Source organism: Alternaria dauci, chromosome 6 (genome assembly GCF_042100115.1).
Source record: "Alternaria dauci strain A2016 chromosome 6, whole genome shotgun sequence".
In the NCBI taxonomy this organism is placed as follows: domain Eukaryota; kingdom Fungi; phylum Ascomycota; class Dothideomycetes; order Pleosporales; family Pleosporaceae; genus Alternaria; species Alternaria dauci.
The window spans coordinates 1,149,021-1,169,317 of NC_091277.1; the positions used below are offsets into that span (position 1 = coordinate 1,149,021).

Sequence of the window (20,297 nt, forward strand, 5' to 3'; positions counted from 1 at the left end):
CTGTCCGAATCTTTGTACCGATACATGTCTTGGTTCGTCTAGAAGTGCTCCTTCCAGAACTTGAAGTTGACCTCTTGACACGTTGCCTGCTTGCATGCCTTCTTAATGTCCCTAGCCGCAACGTTGGGACCGCAGAAGTAAACACCGACCTCTGTGCGTAGAGTGCTTTCTAATCCATTCATGTACGTGCGGTCCAGAATACCATCGCGCATACCGCAGAGCAGGCGCTGGAAGTCCGGACGTCCAAAGTTGGTGCGGGATTTAAGTTCAGTGAGCGGGTCCTTGTCAGTGCCCACCGAATTAAGCACGATATTTTGCGCAGTGTTGACATCCATCTTCTGTGTAAGATATGTGTGAATCCGCAGAAATTGATCTCCGTCTGCACCGCCGAGCGATTGAGCTTCGAGCGATGAAAGCAACGTCTGGAACCACTCGAATGACGACGTGTCCTTGCAGACCCAGATGAACTCGACACGGCGGAGACGCTTAGGAGGGTTCGGGCTGAGGCGGAGGTGGTAGATGGATTTGAGGATGGAGGCCCATGGTGTGACACCAATACCGGTACCAATGAGAACAGCGACTTCGTTCTCAAAGACGTCTTCTGCGGGAGCTCCGTAAGGTCCATCGATGCGTAAAGCAGGCATCTTTTGGCCGTGCTGAAGAGCAATCTCGTACATGCCCATGGGGTCGAGCTCGTCGTAGAGCTTCGATTGCGACTGACCGGCACCGAGGGCATCGGCGAGAGCACGAGTGAAGTCACCGACCTGACGTACGTGAACAGAGATGTACGGGTCGTTGGGACAAGACGTGATGGTAAATGGATGCCACTGGTGGTAACTGACATCGGGACAGTTCAGGAAAAGCCATTGTCCTGGCTTGTACTTCATGCTGGGCTTTGTGAATTGGATCTCGACAGCATCTAAACATTGTTAGCTTCATTCCTTCGGAGATGCTCGTTTTCATGTTTTGCTTACCGTATGGGTGGCGCACAACCTTGACAATCTGTGTCTGGCGTCTGCAACGAATCTCTCGGTACAGACGATCGAAGAAGTACAGACCACCACCAACGAGCTCCCATCGCCAACCTTCGTAGCCAATGCAATGAGTCCAGAAATTGTCGCTATCGAAGGGAGACCAAGCGGGAACAGTGTCTCGGACGAAACAGCTGGTTGCGTGCGTGTACATGCCGAGTAGGAACGGAATGAACAAGTGATGCGTGTACCAGAACGTTTCGAACGACTGCTGTCGGATCCTGTGGTGCGCCGTAGTATATATCAGAAGCATGCATAATAACATGATATGTCCCGTGATACCACCAGCCTCGGCATAATGGATTTGTAGCGCAATCTGAGGGCGGACCTGTACACGTTCAACATTGAAGAAGCTATGCTTGTCAGTACATGTCAACAATCTCAACCAAGTCACTGTCAACTCACTTGACGTAATGCGCCGCTACGTGGAGGATAGTGAAGAACAGCATAGCGTAGGCGACTTGTCGGTGGAACCATTGGGACTCGTCGAGCGGCAGCACGCGCACCTTGGGGCGGAGCCACCGGAGGATGTTTCTGCACATAGGCATCACAATGACCATTGTGTCAACTGACAGAACAAGACCTGCACCTCGAGATACCCATACTGAGTATTGAAGGGCATTCAGAGGCGCTAGACGCGCATCGCCCTGTTGTTTCCACCTATCTCAAGTCAGTAACAAGGATCAAAAACAAAGGCACAGACTTCTTACCATCCTATACCGAAAAGGGCCCAATGGAATCCCCAGAAGAAGAAATGAAAGGCTATCTTTCGTGGCGCAAAGAGCCTAGAGAACGATGTGCCTCCGCTTGCTCCCATGATGAAGTATCCTTTGCGGTAACCGGGTTATATTTCGTCCGAAGTCTACTTTGGATGTGCCGTTCAACGGATATTATGAAAAGGATTAAAGAGTATACGCGTGGTATAAGCGAACCTCAACCAGGAAATAAACGATCCAGTCGAAGTTCGACCCGGCCAGCCAGATACGAAGTGAAGAAAAGAATGTCGGTGTCCCGGGACGAGGGGAGTGATGTAGGGAGAGAGCGCGCGGATGTGGAGGACGCTCAAGGTTACCGGGCACCAAGGGTATTATTATGTCAAGCCTTGGAACAAGCCGAGTCAATGTGCGCAGATCAGGTGGTAAAGGCGTGGAAACCTGGGTAGAGCGGCACGCTGTGCTGAAACCGACAGGCCCTGTTCGCTACGGAAGTGGCTCAAACCGATGCCCTACGAGTCTGCCGTATACCAGGTGCGTTAAGATGGATGACTGAGGAGATGACCAGGAAGAGCAGTGATGCAGAGAAGTCCGGGCGGCGCCAAACCTGAATGAGCCTAAGGACAAGATTTGGGGTATTGAAGTTGGTGGAGGGGTTTGCGGCTATGCGCGAGCAGCTAGTGTGTGAAGAGCGTCTCAGACCTGAAGCGCCAGGCACAGAACCATGTTTTCCTTGCAAAGACGGTGGTATGTTCGGAGCCTCAAGATGGACGGTTGATCTTGGACAATGCGCACTGCAGTCTATGCCGGTATGTGGCGAAGCGAACACCGTCTCGCTAGTGGGTTTTATTGGGGTTGGTGTTGGTAAGGCTGCTGGCAAGAACGGAGGCAATGCGGCAAACTTGTGCGATCTGCAACTGTCGAACCTTGGACTTGGACGCAGTCTGACAGATGAGCCTGAGCCGCTGTAGCAAGGTTTCGGACGTTATGTTTTGAGGGGTACAGATGACAGTTGAGGTTGAGGGTTTTGATGGGGGGGTGTACAAGGCGTCGGCGGGGACGTGCTGAAACGATGTACGTTGGAAGCCGTGTCCAATGCTGGAAAGGAGAAGAGAATGCAGGCTGGGTATCTCAATGAATCGCTGAAAGTGGTATTCGCTTCGTAAATATCGTTAGGTTAGACTGCAGAGGCTGGTAATATGACTCTGGTAGGCAGTCGGCGGGGACAGTTGTTTACAGGTACTTGTCTGGGTGGCGGATGTGCTCCTAGACTACCGCCCCTTGCGCAGAAGACGGCACCGAGGACGCGAGAAGAACTGTGGTATGAGCCTGTCGTGGCTTTTGCGTTAGAGGCGCCGAGGCTTGAACTCGTTGCTGTTGAAGGCTCTCTGTGCGTGTGGTTGGTAGCACCAAATCTAACGGGCGAAGATTGGCGTGGCGCGCCGAGCCAATGGGGGCCTGTCTCGAAGCGCTCGAGTACCCCCACAAAGTTTGAGCCCGCTACTGCGCTGTGCTGGCTGCAGGTGTACAAGATCTCGCCTCTATTTTGGGACCGACTCCATCGAAGACGGCTGGACGGACGGCAACATGCGAATTGCCGGCCTCGTGGATGGCCGACTTTGAGCATCAATTCTCGCTAGTCCCACGTTAGGGCCGTGACAATGGGAAGCGGTGTGCAGTGCGAAGAAAGCCGAGAGGATGTGGTTCTGGGCGATGTGATGAGAGAGCAAATGGCTGCGATGCTGAGTGATGGTGAGGGGCCAGACTGCCTGATTTGTGAGCAGTCGTGCGTTCATGATTTCAAGCTTCCATATTGCAATATCGTGGTTTTCCCTTTTGGGAACCGGCGTAGGCAGGTCTGGTAGCAGCACCTTCCTTCTGCTCGACGGTTGAACAAAGTACAGGTGCAGAAAACAACATCAGGCCATTGTTCTACACACAACCGCACATGGACTCTGATCCGCGCCTCGTAATTCTCCGACAGGGCCCTGTGCAAAGCTTCGCTGCCACGACGAACTGATACCGAACGAGTATCGTACCACTTTGTTTTGTCTCAACGTCTGCCATGGCTGCCAGAACCCCACCGTGACGGCATTAACAGCCACGAGGTGCATCTGAAGTAAACTTTGTCGTATGATGTCGTTTGATGCGCATGCCTAGGTAATCTGGAGGGGCCTTCGATATCGTCTTCCATGCAGATGACTGATCGTCATGCACCAGGTCTGCGGTTGGATGACCTGAGGCACAGAGCAGAAACCGGGACTCAGGCATCCGTCGGGATGGATTCATCGAGTACTGCCGTGCCGCACAGGGCGATGGCTGTGGAGAATACCTTCCCAACCTACTCGATGCGGAAAATTGATGGCACATATTTTGCGCGGCGACCTAGCGTACATGGCAAATTGGGTTGCGCAGAGCGGACTTTTTCACATGAGCAATGGCTTGACTGCTAGTACCAAGAGAATAGCGGTATGACCATTGAATCATGTCCAAGCCGTGGAATGCCTTGGTAGTCACCCAGTCACGCAAAAAATGGCGGCTTGCTTTTCGCAGCGAGGCACGTGAAGGCAAAGATTCACACGCCTAGCTCCGCTCACGCTACACTATGCGTGCCAAGCAGACGAGCATCAGCCGTTCATAGGATAGACTAAGACGGCGGCGCGATCCAGGATGCTGGTAGCATTGGCTGCAGAGGGGCTGGCGTCGCATGCAGCATCACCGCAGCCCCGCCAATCAGATGCGGCACACGCCCAATCATGGGCGAAGCGGGTCAAGCGGCTGCGAGGGCACCATGTTGCACCCCAGCGCTCCGCCGAGCGACGAGCTGCAAGGGTCGAGATGCAAGCCCTGGCGCATAATCTGTCTCTACAATTGCGGTCGACATCCGCTGTCGCTCCCGACGTACTGACACACCTCACGTCGCGAAGCTCAACGGCATCACCAGCGCTGCCTGAACACCTAACACGCCTGATACTCGCCTACGCCTCAGCCATCCATAACACCCGCTGCACTATCATCTTCACTCGTACTGCCCGTGCCTGACCACCCTCGCGCCTTGCCGTTTTCGCCCCGCCTGGGAACCGCCGCTGCGAACAAGGCATTACTATAACAAAACCCGCCCTGCCACACCCACCCAGATTTGATGCTCATCTGTCGTCGAGGCTACTGGTAGTCAAAGGGACATTTCCGTTTACTTTCTTTCCTTCTTCGCCTTTTTATTTCCCAATCCTATCTCCCTTTCTTACACGACCGCGGGCTCGGTTTATTGCTCGTATCCTTTCTTTTTAATCTTCGACAATGGGCAAGTTAATCAAGAACCACTGGGCACGCCTCGTCATCCTCACGGCTGCTGCGTGTAAGTCACAACCTCAGCAATGGCCCACAGCGCTCAGCAACGGTACTAATGCTATAACCAGATCAAATAGGAGCTGCACTCGAATGCTTCTTCTGGCCCAAGATCTTCTGGGATTTCCTTACCAAGAACCTCGATGGCGCTGTCAAACCTGTCCCCGTACTACAAGTCGTCAACATCATTCTCGGCTTCATCGGTCTCGCGTGGGAATGGCCATTACCGCTGCTCGCAGGTACCGGACTACATCGTTCAATCGAAGCCCGCCTGATTGTCTACCCCCTGAGTGCACTATGTGCCCTCTTGATCTACCAAGGCACCAACTCGGGACTCTACTACATCATCGGCATGGGAGCCTACTTTTGGGCGTTTAGCGAGGGCGAGGTACGGCACAATTGCCTTTCCACGCTTCATCGATTTCTGGCTAACATCAAACACAGGTTGTCTGTCCCGAGCCATGGACTCTACCCAAGCGCGGCTCCACAGCACGCAAGATGACCGCATAGCTCGGCCACTTGTAGCACACAAAGAACCCCTTCGCTTCATACAAACTACTATACCCTCAAACACATTTCTCGCATTACCATATGTACCATGTCCACGTAGACGACGTACACCTCATCTCTCTGGCAGACCATGATTTAGCGAGTGTATTTTTTTCAAACCGCCTGCGAGCGGAAGGCGTTCATATCTAGCGTCAAAGACGAGCAGCATCATCATCTTACGATATCAACCAACCATATTAAAATGAACAAATGAAGAATGACTATAAAAACCGACTTTGGCAGCTCTGCGTGAAACCTGCCCATCTCACGTTCCAGACATTGATTCTCTAGAGCCAAGTTCTACACGGCATGCTACTAGGAGACCTGAGGCAACCCCTCGTTTGATCCCCATCCTCATCTCCACTTTTTGTTACTTCGCTCAGCTGTTTCCATGCCTTGGCCTAACGACCCTCTAACAGCGTGTGCCTCGGGGCCTGAATCTTATCTAACCCTAGAAAAAGCGAAGCCATAATCTTAATAGCTAGCACAAGTAACATCACCATCACACAGTACATGCACTTTTCGTAAAACTTAAACTGGAGTCGATGATGACATCTCCTCAAATTCGTCTAGCTGTCGTTCGATATTTCCTTCACAGCCTTCCCTGTCTCGTGCCCCAGCACCAATGCACGCCACCGGGTATGATAGCCATCGACAAAAGCCTCTCCCACGCAAACTCCTAAACCACTACGACTGGAACGCTCAAAACAGAAGAGTAAGTTTACTGCTCAGCAGGGCCTTCGATCAGAATCTTGATGCCCTTGCCACCCTTGACGTCCGCAAACGCCTTCTCCGCCTCGTCAAACTTGACCTTGCCGGTGATGAGTTCCTTGACTGAGATGCGTCCGCTAGCCACGAGGTCAATGGCGGTTTGGTAGTCGCCTGAGCCGTAACGGAAAGAGCCCTTGACGTTGAGTTCCTTGGTGCACATGGCCATGATAGGGAAGTTAATGTCGGGTTTACCCATGCCGCCCTGTTGGTCTTTGATTAGCATCGTTCTATGAAAATTGGACAAGCAGAAGAAAGCGTACCTGAACATATGTGCCGCCCATGCGCAGCGCGTGGATAGCGGTTTGAATACAGGGCTCAGCACCCGACGCATCGATAATGACATCTGCGCCCGAGCCCAGATCACATTCCTTGATCAGATTCTCGGCGTTTTCTTGTGCGCTCACTCTTTGGCTCTTGAAGCTTGCGTTTGCGGCGAACTTTAGTGCAAAGTTGAGGCGTTCGTCGTTGATGTCTACCGTCACAATCTTCTTTGCGCCGTATGCCTTTGCGACAGCGCAGCACAGCAGACCGACAGGGCCTGCACCGAATACTACGACAGAGTCTCCGGGCTTAATGGCAGCTTGCCTTGTGATGTGTACAGCGACAGCGGTGGGCTCGATAAGCGCACCCTCCTCCATGCTCATGTTCTCGGGAAGTTTGTAGCAAAAGTCCTCGGGCAGTGTGTAATACCGCGCAAGTGTGCCGTCGTATGGAGGGGTGGCAGCAAAGGCCATGTCAGGGCAAAGGTTGTACTTTCCATCCTTGCATCGTACGCAACGACGGCAGGGCACACCGGGCTCCATAGCCACCTCATCACCAACCTTTAGGCTCTTGACCTTGTCGCCAACCTTGTGTACAATGCCAGCTGATTCGTGGCCAAGGACCATGGGCTTCTCAACGACAAAGTGACCAATGCGTCCCTCAACCCAGTAGTGCACATCCGAGCCGCAGATACCGGTCCATCGTGGTCTGATGATGACATCGTATGGGGAGGGGAGTTCGGGAATTGGTCGGTCTTCGTAGGTGAGCTTATCCTTGGCTTGGAGGATGAAAGAAGGGTTCTGAAGTTTTGTTAGTTGCTAGTGTATACAATTGACGCGTCAAGACCATTTGTTGTGGCGTTGTCAAGGTATAGCATGTATGGAGGGGTTGATGGTGGGGCACTATGACTTTACCTTCTGGGTCGCTGTTTGTGTCGCCATCGTGATGTATTGTAAAGATTACAGAGTTTTGCGCAGCAGTATTCAGGTCAACTGTATATAAAAGAAAGAAGTGAAAGTCAGCTGTCAAAACTCGCGCGCAAGAGAGATGCTAATGACGAAGGAAATGGTGGATCCTGGTAGCTCGCGGCAAGCTATCCCGCCCTGGTTAGGAATGCCCCTCTCCACCGAAAGGCGGGAGTCTGGAAGCAGTGAAATTATCCGTCAGAATTATCCGGCGCTTGCATCACTGTTCTTGGAAAGTTCGTGTGGATATCTCGGCATTGCTCCGAGCTCGCTATTGAACGCCGTGGTTATGCGAGTGACCAAACCAATTTGCGCGTCTTGCGGTTCGTGTGGGCACCTTGCTAATCTGCGCTGGCTTAACCTCACCGGTTCTTCTGAGAGGGTAATGTGCGGCAATCTTGATAGCATCTCTCAGCTGGCCCTCGAAATTTGCCTTTTCCAGCATGACCACCAGCAAGTCACAAGCGCTTCATCGTCTCCATCTTCGCTTGTCTCTGACGGCCCCCAGTCATCCCGTCCCTTCTCCTCTCCCTCTTGCATTATCTCCAGGCCGAGCTCAAGCATCCGGCGACGGAAGTCTGTAATCTCGGGCAAATAACAGTCCCTGTATGGGAACTCGATGATCACTCTAGCATCACCGTCCAGAGAGAGCCAAGCGCCAATGGTATCAACCAACATACGGGGGTGATCTGGAGAGTACAGTGAATCTGCAGCCAGGATCAAGGGAAATTCAGCAGGAATGGCTAGATCGTCGCCAGCACTGCTGCTGTCTGGCAAAAGTTCACAGGAAGTAGGATGTGTCCAGTCAAGCACAGCTGTGCGGACTGTTCCGCCATTGAGATTGACAATTTCTCGATTTTGCTGCGCGTTGTAGGCCAGGTTCGGGCAGATGCTGGGCAGGTCTGTCACAACAACGTCTGCGCCTAAAGCGGCCATTGCCAATCCTACTAAACCGGTACCAGATCCAAGCTCCAGGACTTGCAGCCTCTCTTGTGTATCTGGCGGTACGAGATTGAACGTCTTGAGGCGCTTAGCAAGCATATATGAAGCAGCCCATGTCTTGAGGCCTAGATCGTCGCCAGTCATAGCAGGCTCGTGAATCTTGAGCTCGAACGATTCGGAAGCGGTAGGGATTTGGAACGTGCGCGACATGGTGCTCATGGCAGATCGACCGGAGCGCTCGCTCAGCCGGGCGCTGGCCTGATCCCAAATGCGCTCCTTGACCTCATCGTCTTGGATCCATTGTAAGCCGCTACTAACGATGGTGGTGAGGTATCGTGTGACGCCCTCTGGGTTGACCTGAACAACAGGCTCACCGGAAACTATCCGATTGCTGGTCTCGTCACTCGTCTTTATGGATTCCCATGATCGTGGACCGGTGGTGAGGAGTGCGAGCGTGTCGAGGAGGGCGTCTGCGGAGGGCCTGGTGTAGAGTTGGGGTAGGTCGAGGACTGCATGTGGATTTAGCACCAAGACACGTGGATGCAAGGCGCAGGGCTATACCGTCTAGCATGGCCATGTTGGACCGACTATGGCAAAGGCGCGGGAAAATTGTTGGTAGGCGGGGCGGCGGTACTCACAAAGGTCCAGCGCGGGCCCGAGCTAGCCATGGCGGGGCTAAAGTCAAGGCACCACGAGCAGCGCATACACGAGGATGCAAAGAGGCACGTTGCCACTTCTCTACGGCTTCTTCAGGGTTGTCTTGAAACCATAGTAGGCCGAGTCCATGTCGAATTGGAACTCGCGCGCCTGCTCGTCGCTCAACTTCTCGGCCGCCCGCATCTGGTTCAGAGTAATCAACCACTGAACGATCTTGCCTTTGCTCTCGAAATCGACGTCTGTGACCTTGTTGACCGCCTGTATGATTTCGACAAGCAGCGGGTGTAGCGTGTCCTTTTCCACTAGCCCAATCTTGATGGCATCGAGCAGAGTGATGAAGGTCTCGGTCGCGTTGACGACGAGCGTCGCATCAGCATAGTCGGCTCCCTGAGTTGGTCTCGATGGGCCCTGTTCGATAGTTGCGGGTATGCCAACGCGCAGTCGCTCAATGGCGCGGGGACATTCCATCTGCAGTCGCATCAGCATAGTGCAGAGGGGAGCTCACCGTGCCGTTACGTACCTGCCACTCTTTGGCAAACTGATCCAGATTGCCAAATGCTTGCGCGACGGTCTCGTTGGCCAGATTGGACTTGTACTGCTTCATCAGCCGGTTGCACGTCTCGGTGTAGTCGGCTTCGGCGATCGAGTCCTTCAGGTAGGCCTTTTCTATGGCATCGAGCGTGATGATGATGCTGTAGATTTCGGCCAGCGAGTCGTTGAGGTCGCGCTCTGCATTGTTTGTAGACAGCTTGACTTCCTGGAGACGGGGTGAGCATGCGCATCGATCGGCCGTCGAGTGGGCGCGTCATACCTCATCAAGGTTGATGGTCGCAGAGAGATTGGAGCGCGGCACATACGGCGTCGGCGCGTAGGCCAGCTGTCTGCCGCCGTAGGACATTCTGGGCAGTGTAGAGGAACGTCGTCTTGGAAGGCAGGCAAGCTTCAGTTGGAGTGGCCGCTGATGCGTCGGCGGCGGCAGCTCAAGCATCCCATGCACGGCGTGGGGAAGGCGCTAGTCATGCTTGCAGGGTCCTTAGCGCTGGAACTTTTTCGAGGCCCAAGTTTTTCAACCACCACCTGCCACGCTCCGTCAACACCACCCTCCCGCCTGCCACGAGACGCCCGTTCCCGCCAAGATGCCCGTCTCCAAGGCGACCAAGAAGTTCCAAAAGGACAAGCTCGGCGACGTCATCAAGCGCCGCAAGGATGTCGCCAAAGTCAAGCAGCGGAAGCAGATGGACGCCAAGAAGAAGGAGCGCAAGGCCAGAGACAACGAGAAGGCCGCCGACCTGCAGGAAGAAGCGGCCAAGAAGCCCAAGACGAATGGCGCCCAAGACGACAAGCTGGCCGACATGTCCATGGACCAATTCTTCCAGGGCGGCTTCCAGATTCCCGAGATGAAGAAGAAGCCGACCAAGCCACAGACGGGCAAGCGCAAACGCACACCAATCGACCAAGATGCCTCCCACGGCTCCGACGAGGACATGCAAGATGCGCCCAGCGGTGCCGACGAGTCTGGCTCCGACAGCGACTCGGGCGACGATGTGGACACACACAAGGAGCAGCTTGCTGGGCTGGCAGAGAAGGACCCCGAGTTCTACAAGTACCTCAAGGAGAACGACGCCGAACTTCTCGACTTTGCCGAAGACGCCGACCTCGCAGAGATTGATGCTCTATCCGCCAGTGAAGACGAGGCGACACCAAGAAAGAAGAAGAAGGCCGCCGCCGCCGCTGAAGACGACTCAGACGACGACGACGCAGATTCAGGCAATGAGCTCAACTTGAAGACGGTCCAAAAATGGAAAGCCTCCATGGAGTCGAAACATTCCCTGCGCGCCATGAAGGAGGTGGTTCTGGCTTTCCGCGCCGCATCACACATGAACGACTCTGAGAATTCCAAAACATACAAGTACTCCATAACCGACCCAGATGGTATGCAGCATCCGTTTCTACCTCTGAATCAGACTAACAGCATACAGTCTACCACCAAGTCCAAATAACCACTCTCCACTTAGTGCCCAAGGTACTCCAACATCACTTGCCTGTCAAGGAGAGCGCTGGTGGCAGGATGTAAGTAGCCCACAGCAGTTCTTCCGCATGGCCGCTAACAACCACAGTCGCGTTCCTACCGACTCAAAGAAGTTCCGCACCCTTACGCCTCTCCTCAAGTCGCACACCGTCTCGATACATCACCTGCTTGAGAACCTGTCCGATTCCAAGACCCTACAGATGACACTAGACTCGCTCTCCAACATGCTCCCATACATTCTGTCCTTCAAGAAGGTTGTGCGTGAGGTCATTCGGTCTGTCGCGTCGGTCTGGTCCGACAGCGCCAACAATGACGGAACAAGAGTGTCGGCTTTCTTGGTCCTGCGACGATTGGTAGTCATCGCAGACCCGAGTATCCGCGAGGCTGTCTTGAAGCAGGTGTACCAAGGGCTTGTCAAGAGTGCAAGGAATACCACAATCCACAACATCCAGGGTATCAATCTGATGAAGAATACCGCGGCCGAGCTCTGGGGTATCGATCCTACTGTTGGCTACACCACCGGCTTTGGCTTCATCCGCCAACTCGCGATACACCTGCGCACAAGCATCACCAACAAGACAAAAGACTCACACAAGACAGTATACAACTGGCAGTACATTCACTCGCTAGACTTCTGGTCACGAGTCATCTCAATGCACTGCGAATCGCTTAGGGAAGCAGAGTCTGGCAAGCCATCGTCCTTGCGGCCCCTCATTTATCCCGTTGTGCAGGTCACACTCGGTGCCATGCGCCTCATCCCGACATCGCAATACTTTCCTCTCCGTTTCCAGCTCATCCGATCGCTCCTCCGCATCTCCCAAGCAACATCAACCTACATACCCCTTGCGCCTGCCCTCGTCGAAGTCCTCAATTCCGCAGAGATGAAGAAGCCTCCGAAGCCCAGCACGCTGAAAGCTCTCGACTTCAGCATCAGTATCCGCGCATCAAAAGCCTTTCTCCGAACGCGCATCTACCAAGACGGCATCGGTGAGCAGGTCGCCGAGCTCCTAGCCGAATTCTTCGTCCTCTGGACCAAGAACATTGCTTTCCCCGAACTCGCACTTCCTGTCATTGTTATGCTCAAGCGTTGGGTTAAGGCGATTACCAAGAAGAGCAGCGGCAACAAAAATACCAAAGTATCTTCTCTTATCGCACTCCTTGTCCAGAAGCTAGAAGCAAACTCACGATGGGTCGAAGAGAAGCGCAACAAGGTCGAATTTGCGCCCAACAACCGTGCAGGTGTAGAAGGCTTCTTGAAGGATGTAGAGTGGGATAAGAGCCCACTAGGTGCATTCGTGGCTGGCCAAAGGAAGAGCAGGGAGCAGAAGCAGAAGTTGCTCGAGGAAGCAAGGAAAACGGAGGACAGGAAGAGGAAGGAGTCTGAAAAGCATGAGAAGAGCAACGGCGAGGTATTCGCCGCGGATGATGATGATCAAGATGAAGAGGAGGAGGTTGATCTCGACGGCCTGAGCGACGAAGACCTGGAGATGGATGATGACGATGAAGAGGAGGAGGAGGAGAGTGACGACGAATAGATGGTTTTGTTTGTTTAATCGAATACTGTATCGGATGTTCGGTGTTGGGTATCGCGAATTCGTCGATACAGATACACTACATACGCTGAGAGCACTGCAATAGAACGCAGAGGTTTCACTAAATAAACCTTTTTTCGTATCATTTGGTGAATAACGTGACAGCAAGCAAATCGGTCCAGACAACGTGCGCAAAGGGATCCATCTCAGCAGACTCCCTGCAAGGTGACTGAAATTCCTATCAGTAGGTGCCTACGGAGAAGCTTGCTCCCGATGAGGCGCACCTAGAACCCTATCACGAGCAGTTTGTCCTAGAGATATACGTTGTCACGTTGTTATTGAAGCAGCAACGAAGGTGTTTGTGTGTATGTTTAGAATCACATTTCTGGCAGAATAGTACAGCTTTAAAGGCACAAGCTTTTTCGTATATCAGAAACAAAACATGTATGATGTCGACTAGAATGTTATCCCCTCGCTTCTAGAAAGGGAACGAAGGGCATTTTGGGCTGGGAATGCGAGGACTGTCAAAAAGAAAGAGACATGAGAGACTCCACATCAACCAAAATCTACAACCTTGCCGTTCCAATCCAGACCGATCCGAGAGCAGTGAGACCGTCAATACTACTCAAAATAAGCCAAATCGTGGTCTCTCCGTGATACATCCACCTTTTCGTAAGCAAACATACATCCAACTACTCTGGTAGCCCATCTCTCACACATACACCTTGTCCTTCAATCTCTCATACTCCTTAATTTCATAGATGCTCGGTCGCTTTGCCTTCCCTTCGTACCGTATCGGATCCTGCCCTTCACACCGCTCGAGCCGGAATTTGTACATCGCCGTCTCCTGGTCGATCTTTGTATGACCCGTAATCCGATAGAGGCCATCGTACCTCAAGCCCAGCTCGGGCCTGTACTTGTTCTTCTTGTTGAGCTGCGCAGAGCGAATAACTCTGATCTGGTTACCCAGCTCAGCAGACGTGAGGAGATGGACAGTGTTCTCTGTAGGCGTCGAGTTCTTGCCTGGGGTCCCGGAGTATTCGATGACGTCGCCGTTGTCAACGTCTTGGTACCCGTTGCCGCCTGAGAGAACGATGGAATATGCGCCGCGTTCCTTTTCGCCGTAGATGCCGCCTTGAGCTGAGCCATGAGCACCGTCACGGACAGTGCAGAGCTGGGTTGGCCACCATTGCCCTATGACGAGGTCGCCATCGCCGTAGTGTTTCGCGTCGAGGGAGAACCTTTTACGATAAGTGTCGTCTAGGCGGTCACTCGTGCGGTTCTCAGTCTTGTTAGATATGATACCGCGGAGAATGTCTTGATTCAGATCGTTCTTCCACCAGCGGTTGTACAGTTGATATGCATCTGCTTTCAAGTCCCATGGGAAATCTGTTCCTGCTCTGAATATGCGAGTGAGTCCATATTCAGGGCTAAGCATGTTCGCCTTCCTGATGAGAAAGCGGTTGACTTCAAGCCGAATCTCAGCTTTGTGTATATGATCGCGGAGAGCGTCGTATAGCTTCTCGAGCTGAACAGCAGACTTTGTGTCCTCGCATTGTTTTATACAAGCTTTGAGTGCTTCTAGTGAAGTGAGCTCTGGTGGTCGTTTCTTGCTCATCATCTCCATCGTATAACCCTTCATGGGGATGGATGTGTACCATTCTGGAAGCGGTGCTCGTACGGGATATCGGTCTGTGTTGCTTTCTGAAACGGATAAGTTGTTTGATGGGATAATTTCCGTGGTATCTGGCTTGTTTGCTGCTGTTACAGCCGCCTGGCCTTGTGATGCGCCTGCGGTCGACGATTCGGCAAACGCTGTACTGGCTTGCTCGTGCTCAACTGCACCCTTTGGTCTTCTCATCTCCCTAACCTTCTCTGCTCGTTCCTCCATGTTCCGGATGGCTTTCTTGTGGGCATCGTCTTTCTTCTGCTGCGCTTCTCGAAGTTTCGCTTGCTTTTTTGCATCGTCCTTCGCCTTCTTGGAGACATTTTCTTGCGCTGGCTGTGTCTTTTGCTGTTTTGCCTTCTTAGCACGAGGATCCTCTGCTTTTCCGACTTGGGTTGAGCCCTTACGCTTGATGCCCTTCTGTACTGGTACGATGGCTTTGGGCTGCAGCGCTATAGTGTCTGGTGCAACTGGTTGTTGCTCCACATTTTTGAACGGGTTAAAGTCATACTCCGCGCGTAGTTCAGTGATCTTCTCGGCTAGCAAACGCATGCTGTTCTGATGCTCTTCGCTGTTCGCTTCGGCGTGTGCTCTCGTCTCTTGTATGATCCTCGCGATTGTGTCTGGCCCTACGCCGGCCGCCTTTGCTGAATTTTCAGCCTGTTCCTTCAGCCATGCTGATGGTTCTGGTACTTTCCGACTGTCTGGGGGTGCCATGTTGATATGGTTGGTGTCCTTTCAGTTGTACCTTGCGTGCGCTGGTGATAGGCTGCTAACGACAGAGTGCGGGGTAAAAAAGAAGAGAAATTATGAAAGTAAATATCTGAAGCCACTCATGTATGACTCAGAATGCGTTGAACCTTGGTCGTGGTTGTCTTATGACGGCATTAGAGCAGGTAATGTTAGTGATTTTGCCAGACCCAACTCCTAGAAGCTAGGATCTACCAGGGAAGCGTTGGAATAGGCGCTGTTTTCAATAGTGCAGATTGCGCTTAATAGTTTGGGATAGCGTTGACCAGATCAAAGTCGATACAATAACAAGGTTTGTAGGACGTTGTGCTCCAGGTCGCGATAATGCGTATCGCGCTAGCCTCGCGTCACCGAGTTGTGATTGGCTTACAGACCCAGGATGTGTTCCACGTAAACGCCGCTGATTAGGCAGCCACGACAATGGAGATGTGCTACTAGGTCTGCTAGAGGCCTAGATCTATAGAGGCTATCAACTCTGTGCTTTTGTGAAACGATGGGACTGTAAACGCTTTAGTTGTGTTCCGCGAGAGGTCGTCTGGTCAGCGGGATACCGTGGTTGTCGTCTCGTGGTGCCGTTGTCTGATTGGGCATACTATATGCATGTTAGAGTTATCGTATTGCGTGTATATTGGCGTTACAAATCAATACATACGGCGTGTCATCGACGCAGTGAATATTATTGCGGACCGCGCAGGAAAATGGCCGAAGTAGGACTGAAACAAGGCAAGAGACGGAAGCCTAGGAAGGCAGCGGCAGAGTAGACTGACTGGTGTACTCGATATATCGAATTGTTCCACAATCAGCACTATATAGTACAGTTTCTGTAATATTTTTATTTTAAAAAAATAGAAAAACATGGATCAAGAGTAACCAATCATACCCGAGTTTTATAAATCAAATAATATCACTTACGATTTGAACTCTATATGCTCTGGGTATGTATACCAACATAGCAAAGAAAAAAAACGCTATGCGAAACGCCAATCCGAAATGCATCCACCAAGGAACGCTTACTTCACATTCTCCTCAACAACCTGCCCTAGTGCCTCACCCTCAACCATAGCCTCTCCTGGTCCCTTGCCATCACTACCGACCTTCTCCATTGGCGTACCCACCAGACTCTTGCCCTCAACTCTGTCAGCGCCAGAGAGGTCGAGACCTCCCTCCAGGTCCGCACTTAGGTTGACCCATCCGCGAACACTGTCTTTAGTTCGACTGAGGATAGCGGTGTCTTGCGCTAGGCTGTTGTTCTTGGCCGTAGTTTCATCGAGCTCTAGATCACACGCGCTTGTGTTTGCGACACGTATGCCATTATCACGCAGGACCTGTAAGATGGCACGGGTATTGAGTTTGAGCACCCGCTCAGGCTCCTTGGCGCCGAACACCTTTGTTGTTATCCAGGGGAACAAGACGCCAAAATCGCTCTGGGAAAGATGGGCAGAAGCAATTGGGTAGAAGATGTGTGGACCAGGCTGCTCGGGGAATTTCGACTGTGAGGAAGAAGGCTTAGCGACGATGCGCTTCGTTTCTCTGAAGTTGGAAGCCCAGTTGAAGAAGCCCTCAGATGCGATGGCGAGAAGATTCTTGCCGCCAGTTGGAGCGTCATAACACGGCATTGGCTGGCTTCGCAACCAGGCAGTGTCAGGACTCTGGATGGGTAGGGTCCAGAGATCTAGAAGAGTGACTGGGTTTCGCGGCGTAATCTGGCGAACTAGGCTCGAGTCCTCGGATGGCGTGTATAGCGGCTTGTAGCGTGGAATGTGTGTCTGGGGGCAGTGGTAAACTGATTTGACGAACTGAATCATTGTGCAGGCACCAAAGGAATGGCCTGCAAAACTGATCGCGCCCGGCTCGTGGACGTTTAGCAGGTTCGAGAACATGCTCAGCACGCTCTTACCATGAGGTTGGTCTTGCGCTACGTTCTTGAGCTGACGGCCCTCGTCGATCTTCAGCACTGCATCGTGTACCATGCCCAACTCCCATAACCGTATTCGCAACTGCTCGTCTCTTGCCTCGTATGTTTCTGTGCTCGGCTTGTGAGCAATTGACCTGTATTCTACGCGCTTTTTCTTCTCTTTTTCTTCTGGAGTATGATGGATTGCGAGAGGTGAGCTGCCATCACGGTGGTCTGTCGCAACGACTACGACTCCATGACTTGCGAGTGAGCCGCAGATGTGCGAGTATGCATTCCTTGTTCCTCCCAGACCATGCGAGAACATCATGACAGGCCATCTTTCGGATTTCGGTGGAGGTGCGAGGAGCTCGGCGTTTTGGTGTACAGGCATAGAAATGTAGTACAACAACTGGGGTAGTAATCTACAAAATAGTCAGCGATATATTCAGCAAGGGAGCTGTCTCAATTTGCTTACGAGAACACACCGGCAAAGGCGCTATTCGCACCCAAAAACCTCGCATAAGCACTGACATATTCCCTTTGCGGACTCGGTATCCATCTCACAGCCTTCTCATTACTGTCCTGCTTACACGGATAGAAGATGCGGAAAGCTACAGTTGGCAGGTCTCCAGGAGGCGCATTCGCACTCGGGCTCTCTAGGTCGCTTGTGGGTATTTCTACATCTACAGAACCGACCTTGTAGGGTCCCGTATGTGCCGGGAAGGCCGGTGTTGGGTTCAGGCGATCAAGCCAGGCCATGTTGGCGGTCGCAAGCGGGCTTGCTGTTGCGATCGGGAGGCGCGAGGGCAGGCCGCGTGTAAGAGATCTAAAAGCCCGTAGGAACGACAGTGTGACCGAGGCGACTTCGATAAAAGAAGGGTTAACCGAGGATTTACACAATAAATGGACGGTTCGTATGGAAAGCCGTAGTAACGTTATGGAAAGTGTGCAACAGAATTGAAATGGATTCTGGATCGAAAACCGGCCACACTTGCGCATATATCGATCATGGACGACATGGCAGTGACGCAAATGCCATGCTAACACGCCGCGCTACTGCCAGGGACATCCTCGGAAGCACGCGACCTCCGAAGTTGGCCAGTGAGATCCATGCTGTGGCAAAGTAAGTGGGAAGCCGAGGTTTCGGACGCGTTCCGGCGGATACAGAGTTTTCTCTGTCAAATTTCAAGCATTCAGCGCGTTCAAGAATTTTCCCGAGTGTTGCGGACTTGGAATCGGCCATGCTGCTGGCTTGTTGCTCGATGCGAATGGCGTTGCTCGGATGGTGAGAGCGGTGACGGCGTGCACGCAGGAATCTCTTTTCTAGATGACGACACTTCCAACGTCGCGATCGCTGCAAAGTCGCGCTAAGCCTCAAGCCGCCGCGTTCCGACATCGTGGGTGACATGTGATCGACAAGTTCCCGCGTAGCGTGCAATCAAGAAGTACAGTATGCTGGACGCGACCCAGCATATCGCATAGCGCCAAAGTGGCCAATAGATCTGAGCAGGAAGATGTGTGACTTGCAACTGAGCTACTGAGACCGAAGTGTATAACAAAAGTGAACGTCTTCTATTCCACATTACATCGTCAATCTATCCATGAACGCATGTAAACACCTGGGGTATGCTGCATATATAAACCAGAAGCCAAGTGATGCCATGTCGCAAGAAGACTTGCATCCCACCTCCCAATATGCTAGCAACATCCTCCTCTTCTCCTACTGCCCCCACCAAGCCTGAATACGTCTTCCCATTCGCCCAACCCGCCCGTCTTCTTCCCTCTTCTCCGATACCTCACGCCGTCATCTCCAAACCCACTCTTGACACTCCCGCCACCGTCATCCCAACCCAAGTCACCATACTGTATACCGCTTGCAGGATCATCAGGATCAATCTCGCCAAGCTCAATCTTGGTCAAGATCATTCGCGCCAATCGATTGAACAGCTCTTCCACGTTCTCTCCGTTCAGCGCGGAAACCTCCACCGCGACCGGTATGCCATTCTGCCCCGCCCACCTCGATGCGACTTCAGCGGGGACTTCCCGGCCATCGGGCGCGATAGTATAACTCGCATGTAGGTTTGCGTTTAGACTCGGTGTCCGACTTGATTGTGATGATGGTGTGGGTGGTGGGAGTCCGCTCTCTGAACCGGGTGTACTGCCATAACTGCTGTATCCCCCACTCATGCCTATGGGAACACCGTCTTCAACATCGTTCTTGTTGCCGGCAAGTATGATTGTAATGTTCGGTCCAGCTAGCGCACGCGCATCATCCAGAAACGTCTTTAATTGCTCAAAACTCCGCCAGCTGCTCACGTCGTACACGAGGATTGCGCCAGCAGCGCCACGGTAGTAGGACCGCGAGACGGAGCGGAAGCGTTCTGTGCCCGCGGTATCCCAGAGCTGAAGTTTTATCCGTTTTCGCGAGGCCGAAGACGAGGGCGAGCGACGGCGGTCGGCGATATGGACAATCTTAGAAGAGAATTCTACCCCAATCGTTTGGCTGGATAGTACGCGCCCTGCAGGTTGTTAGTGGGGGGGTTGTCGATGGCAGAGGTCGGAATGTCGCGTACATTCGGACTTTACGAAGCGGTGGAGGAGGCAAGATCTGTGAGGCTTGGTTATTCGGCATTCATCGTTTGTGCTACTCTTATCGTGAACTTACTTGCCAGCTCCGCTGGGTCCCAACAGTACAACTTTTGCCAAGTAATCATACATGCTCCCCAGCTCCTGTGCCTGCTCAGCACTGCTCTCGCAAGCTCAAACCGTGTCCATACCTACTTGTAACGGCGGCTCGCTGCTCCGCGTCGAAGCATTCGACACGGCTCGATTCCTCCCCATATTGGCAGGCCTGTTTGCGTTTCTGTGGGCGGAGGTGGAGGTTTATTCGGCACTATTCACGGTCGCAAGTGTCTTCCGGGAAATCCTGGGTAGCGAATAGGGCAAACAAGACTTCTAGTGTGAGCCGATGCGGTGTTGTGTTGTTCAACTTGGCTTATCTTTGTGACGCCAATTGGTGGACCCTGGCCGCCGCGCTTCGCGACATCGTCACGCGCACGGCAGCCATCCTTCATTTTACTCTATCGGGCAAGCACTTTGACTATCAGATCACGCCCCTCTAGTAGATCTGCTGTTTTGACAACCAAGTACGTTAGATTGGGATATTCCTCATTCACATGCCGATAATGGTAC

At 52.7% G+C, this 20,297-nt stretch overlaps 8 protein-coding genes across 8 annotated transcripts; 2 read left to right on the forward strand and 6 right to left on the reverse strand.

The window, feature by feature from the left end:
• Positions 1-38: 38 nt before the first annotated feature.
• Positions 39-1,848, reverse strand: ACET3X_006725 (uncharacterized protein; the record flags this gene model as incomplete). Its single annotated transcript, XM_069452886.1, has 4 exons — positions 39-919; positions 975-1,384; positions 1,437-1,691; positions 1,742-1,848. The coding sequence occupies 4 exons, from the start codon at positions 1,846-1,848 to the stop codon at positions 39-41; spliced, it is 1,653 nt and encodes a 550-aa protein (XP_069305493.1).
• Positions 1,849-4,659: 2,811 nt separating this feature from the next.
• ACET3X_006726 (uncharacterized protein) lies at positions 4,660-5,872 on the forward strand. Its single transcript, XM_069452887.1, has 3 exons — positions 4,660-5,099; positions 5,161-5,477; positions 5,534-5,872. Exons 1-3 carry the CDS (start codon positions 5,042-5,044, stop codon positions 5,597-5,599), a joined length of 441 nt encoding a protein of 146 aa, XP_069305494.1. The 5' UTR covers positions 4,660-5,041; the 3' UTR covers positions 5,600-5,872.
• Positions 5,873-6,359: 487 nt separating this feature from the next.
• ACET3X_006727 (uncharacterized protein) lies at positions 6,360-9,154 on the reverse strand (the record flags this gene model as incomplete). Its single annotated transcript, XM_069452888.1, has 4 exons — positions 6,360-6,611; positions 6,670-7,470; positions 8,098-9,086; positions 9,139-9,154. The coding sequence occupies 4 exons, from the start codon at positions 9,152-9,154 to the stop codon at positions 6,360-6,362; spliced, it is 2,058 nt and encodes a 685-aa protein (XP_069305495.1).
• Positions 9,155-9,315: 161 nt separating this feature from the next.
• Positions 9,316-10,132, reverse strand: ACET3X_006728 (uncharacterized protein; the record flags this gene model as incomplete). Its single annotated transcript, XM_069452889.1, has 3 exons — positions 9,316-9,702; positions 9,755-9,991; positions 10,046-10,132. The coding sequence occupies 3 exons, from the start codon at positions 10,130-10,132 to the stop codon at positions 9,316-9,318; spliced, it is 711 nt and encodes a 236-aa protein (XP_069305496.1).
• A 238-nt stretch (positions 10,133-10,370) lies between these two features.
• Positions 10,371-12,798, forward strand: ACET3X_006729 (uncharacterized protein; the record flags this gene model as incomplete). The annotated part of the gene is made up of 3 exons (XM_069452891.1): positions 10,371-11,166; positions 11,214-11,304; positions 11,352-12,798. The coding sequence occupies 3 exons, from the start codon at positions 10,371-10,373 to the stop codon at positions 12,796-12,798; spliced, it is 2,334 nt and encodes a 777-aa protein (XP_069305497.1).
• A 709-nt stretch (positions 12,799-13,507) lies between these two features.
• ACET3X_006730 (uncharacterized protein) lies at positions 13,508-15,178 on the reverse strand (the record flags this gene model as incomplete). The annotated part of the gene is made up of 1 exon (XM_069452892.1): positions 13,508-15,178. The coding sequence occupies one exon, from the start codon at positions 15,176-15,178 to the stop codon at positions 13,508-13,510; it is 1,671 nt and encodes a 556-aa protein (XP_069305498.1).
• Positions 15,179-16,221: 1,043 nt separating this feature from the next.
• Positions 16,222-17,864, reverse strand: ACET3X_006731 (uncharacterized protein; the record flags this gene model as incomplete). Its single annotated transcript, XM_069452893.1, has 2 exons — positions 16,222-17,527; positions 17,581-17,864. 2 exons carry the CDS (start codon positions 17,862-17,864, stop codon positions 16,222-16,224), a joined length of 1,590 nt encoding a protein of 529 aa, XP_069305499.1.
• An 810-nt stretch (positions 17,865-18,674) lies between these two features.
• On the reverse strand, positions 18,675-20,078 carry ACET3X_006732 (uncharacterized protein). The gene is made up of 4 exons (XM_069452894.1): positions 19,887-20,078; positions 19,771-19,835; positions 19,679-19,713; positions 18,675-19,624 (listed from the first exon to the last, which is right to left on the reverse strand). Exons 1-4 carry the CDS (start codon positions 19,944-19,946, stop codon positions 18,804-18,806), a joined length of 981 nt encoding a protein of 326 aa, XP_069305500.1. The 5' UTR covers positions 19,947-20,078; the 3' UTR covers positions 18,675-18,803.
• Between the last annotated feature and the right edge of the window lie 219 nt (positions 20,079-20,297).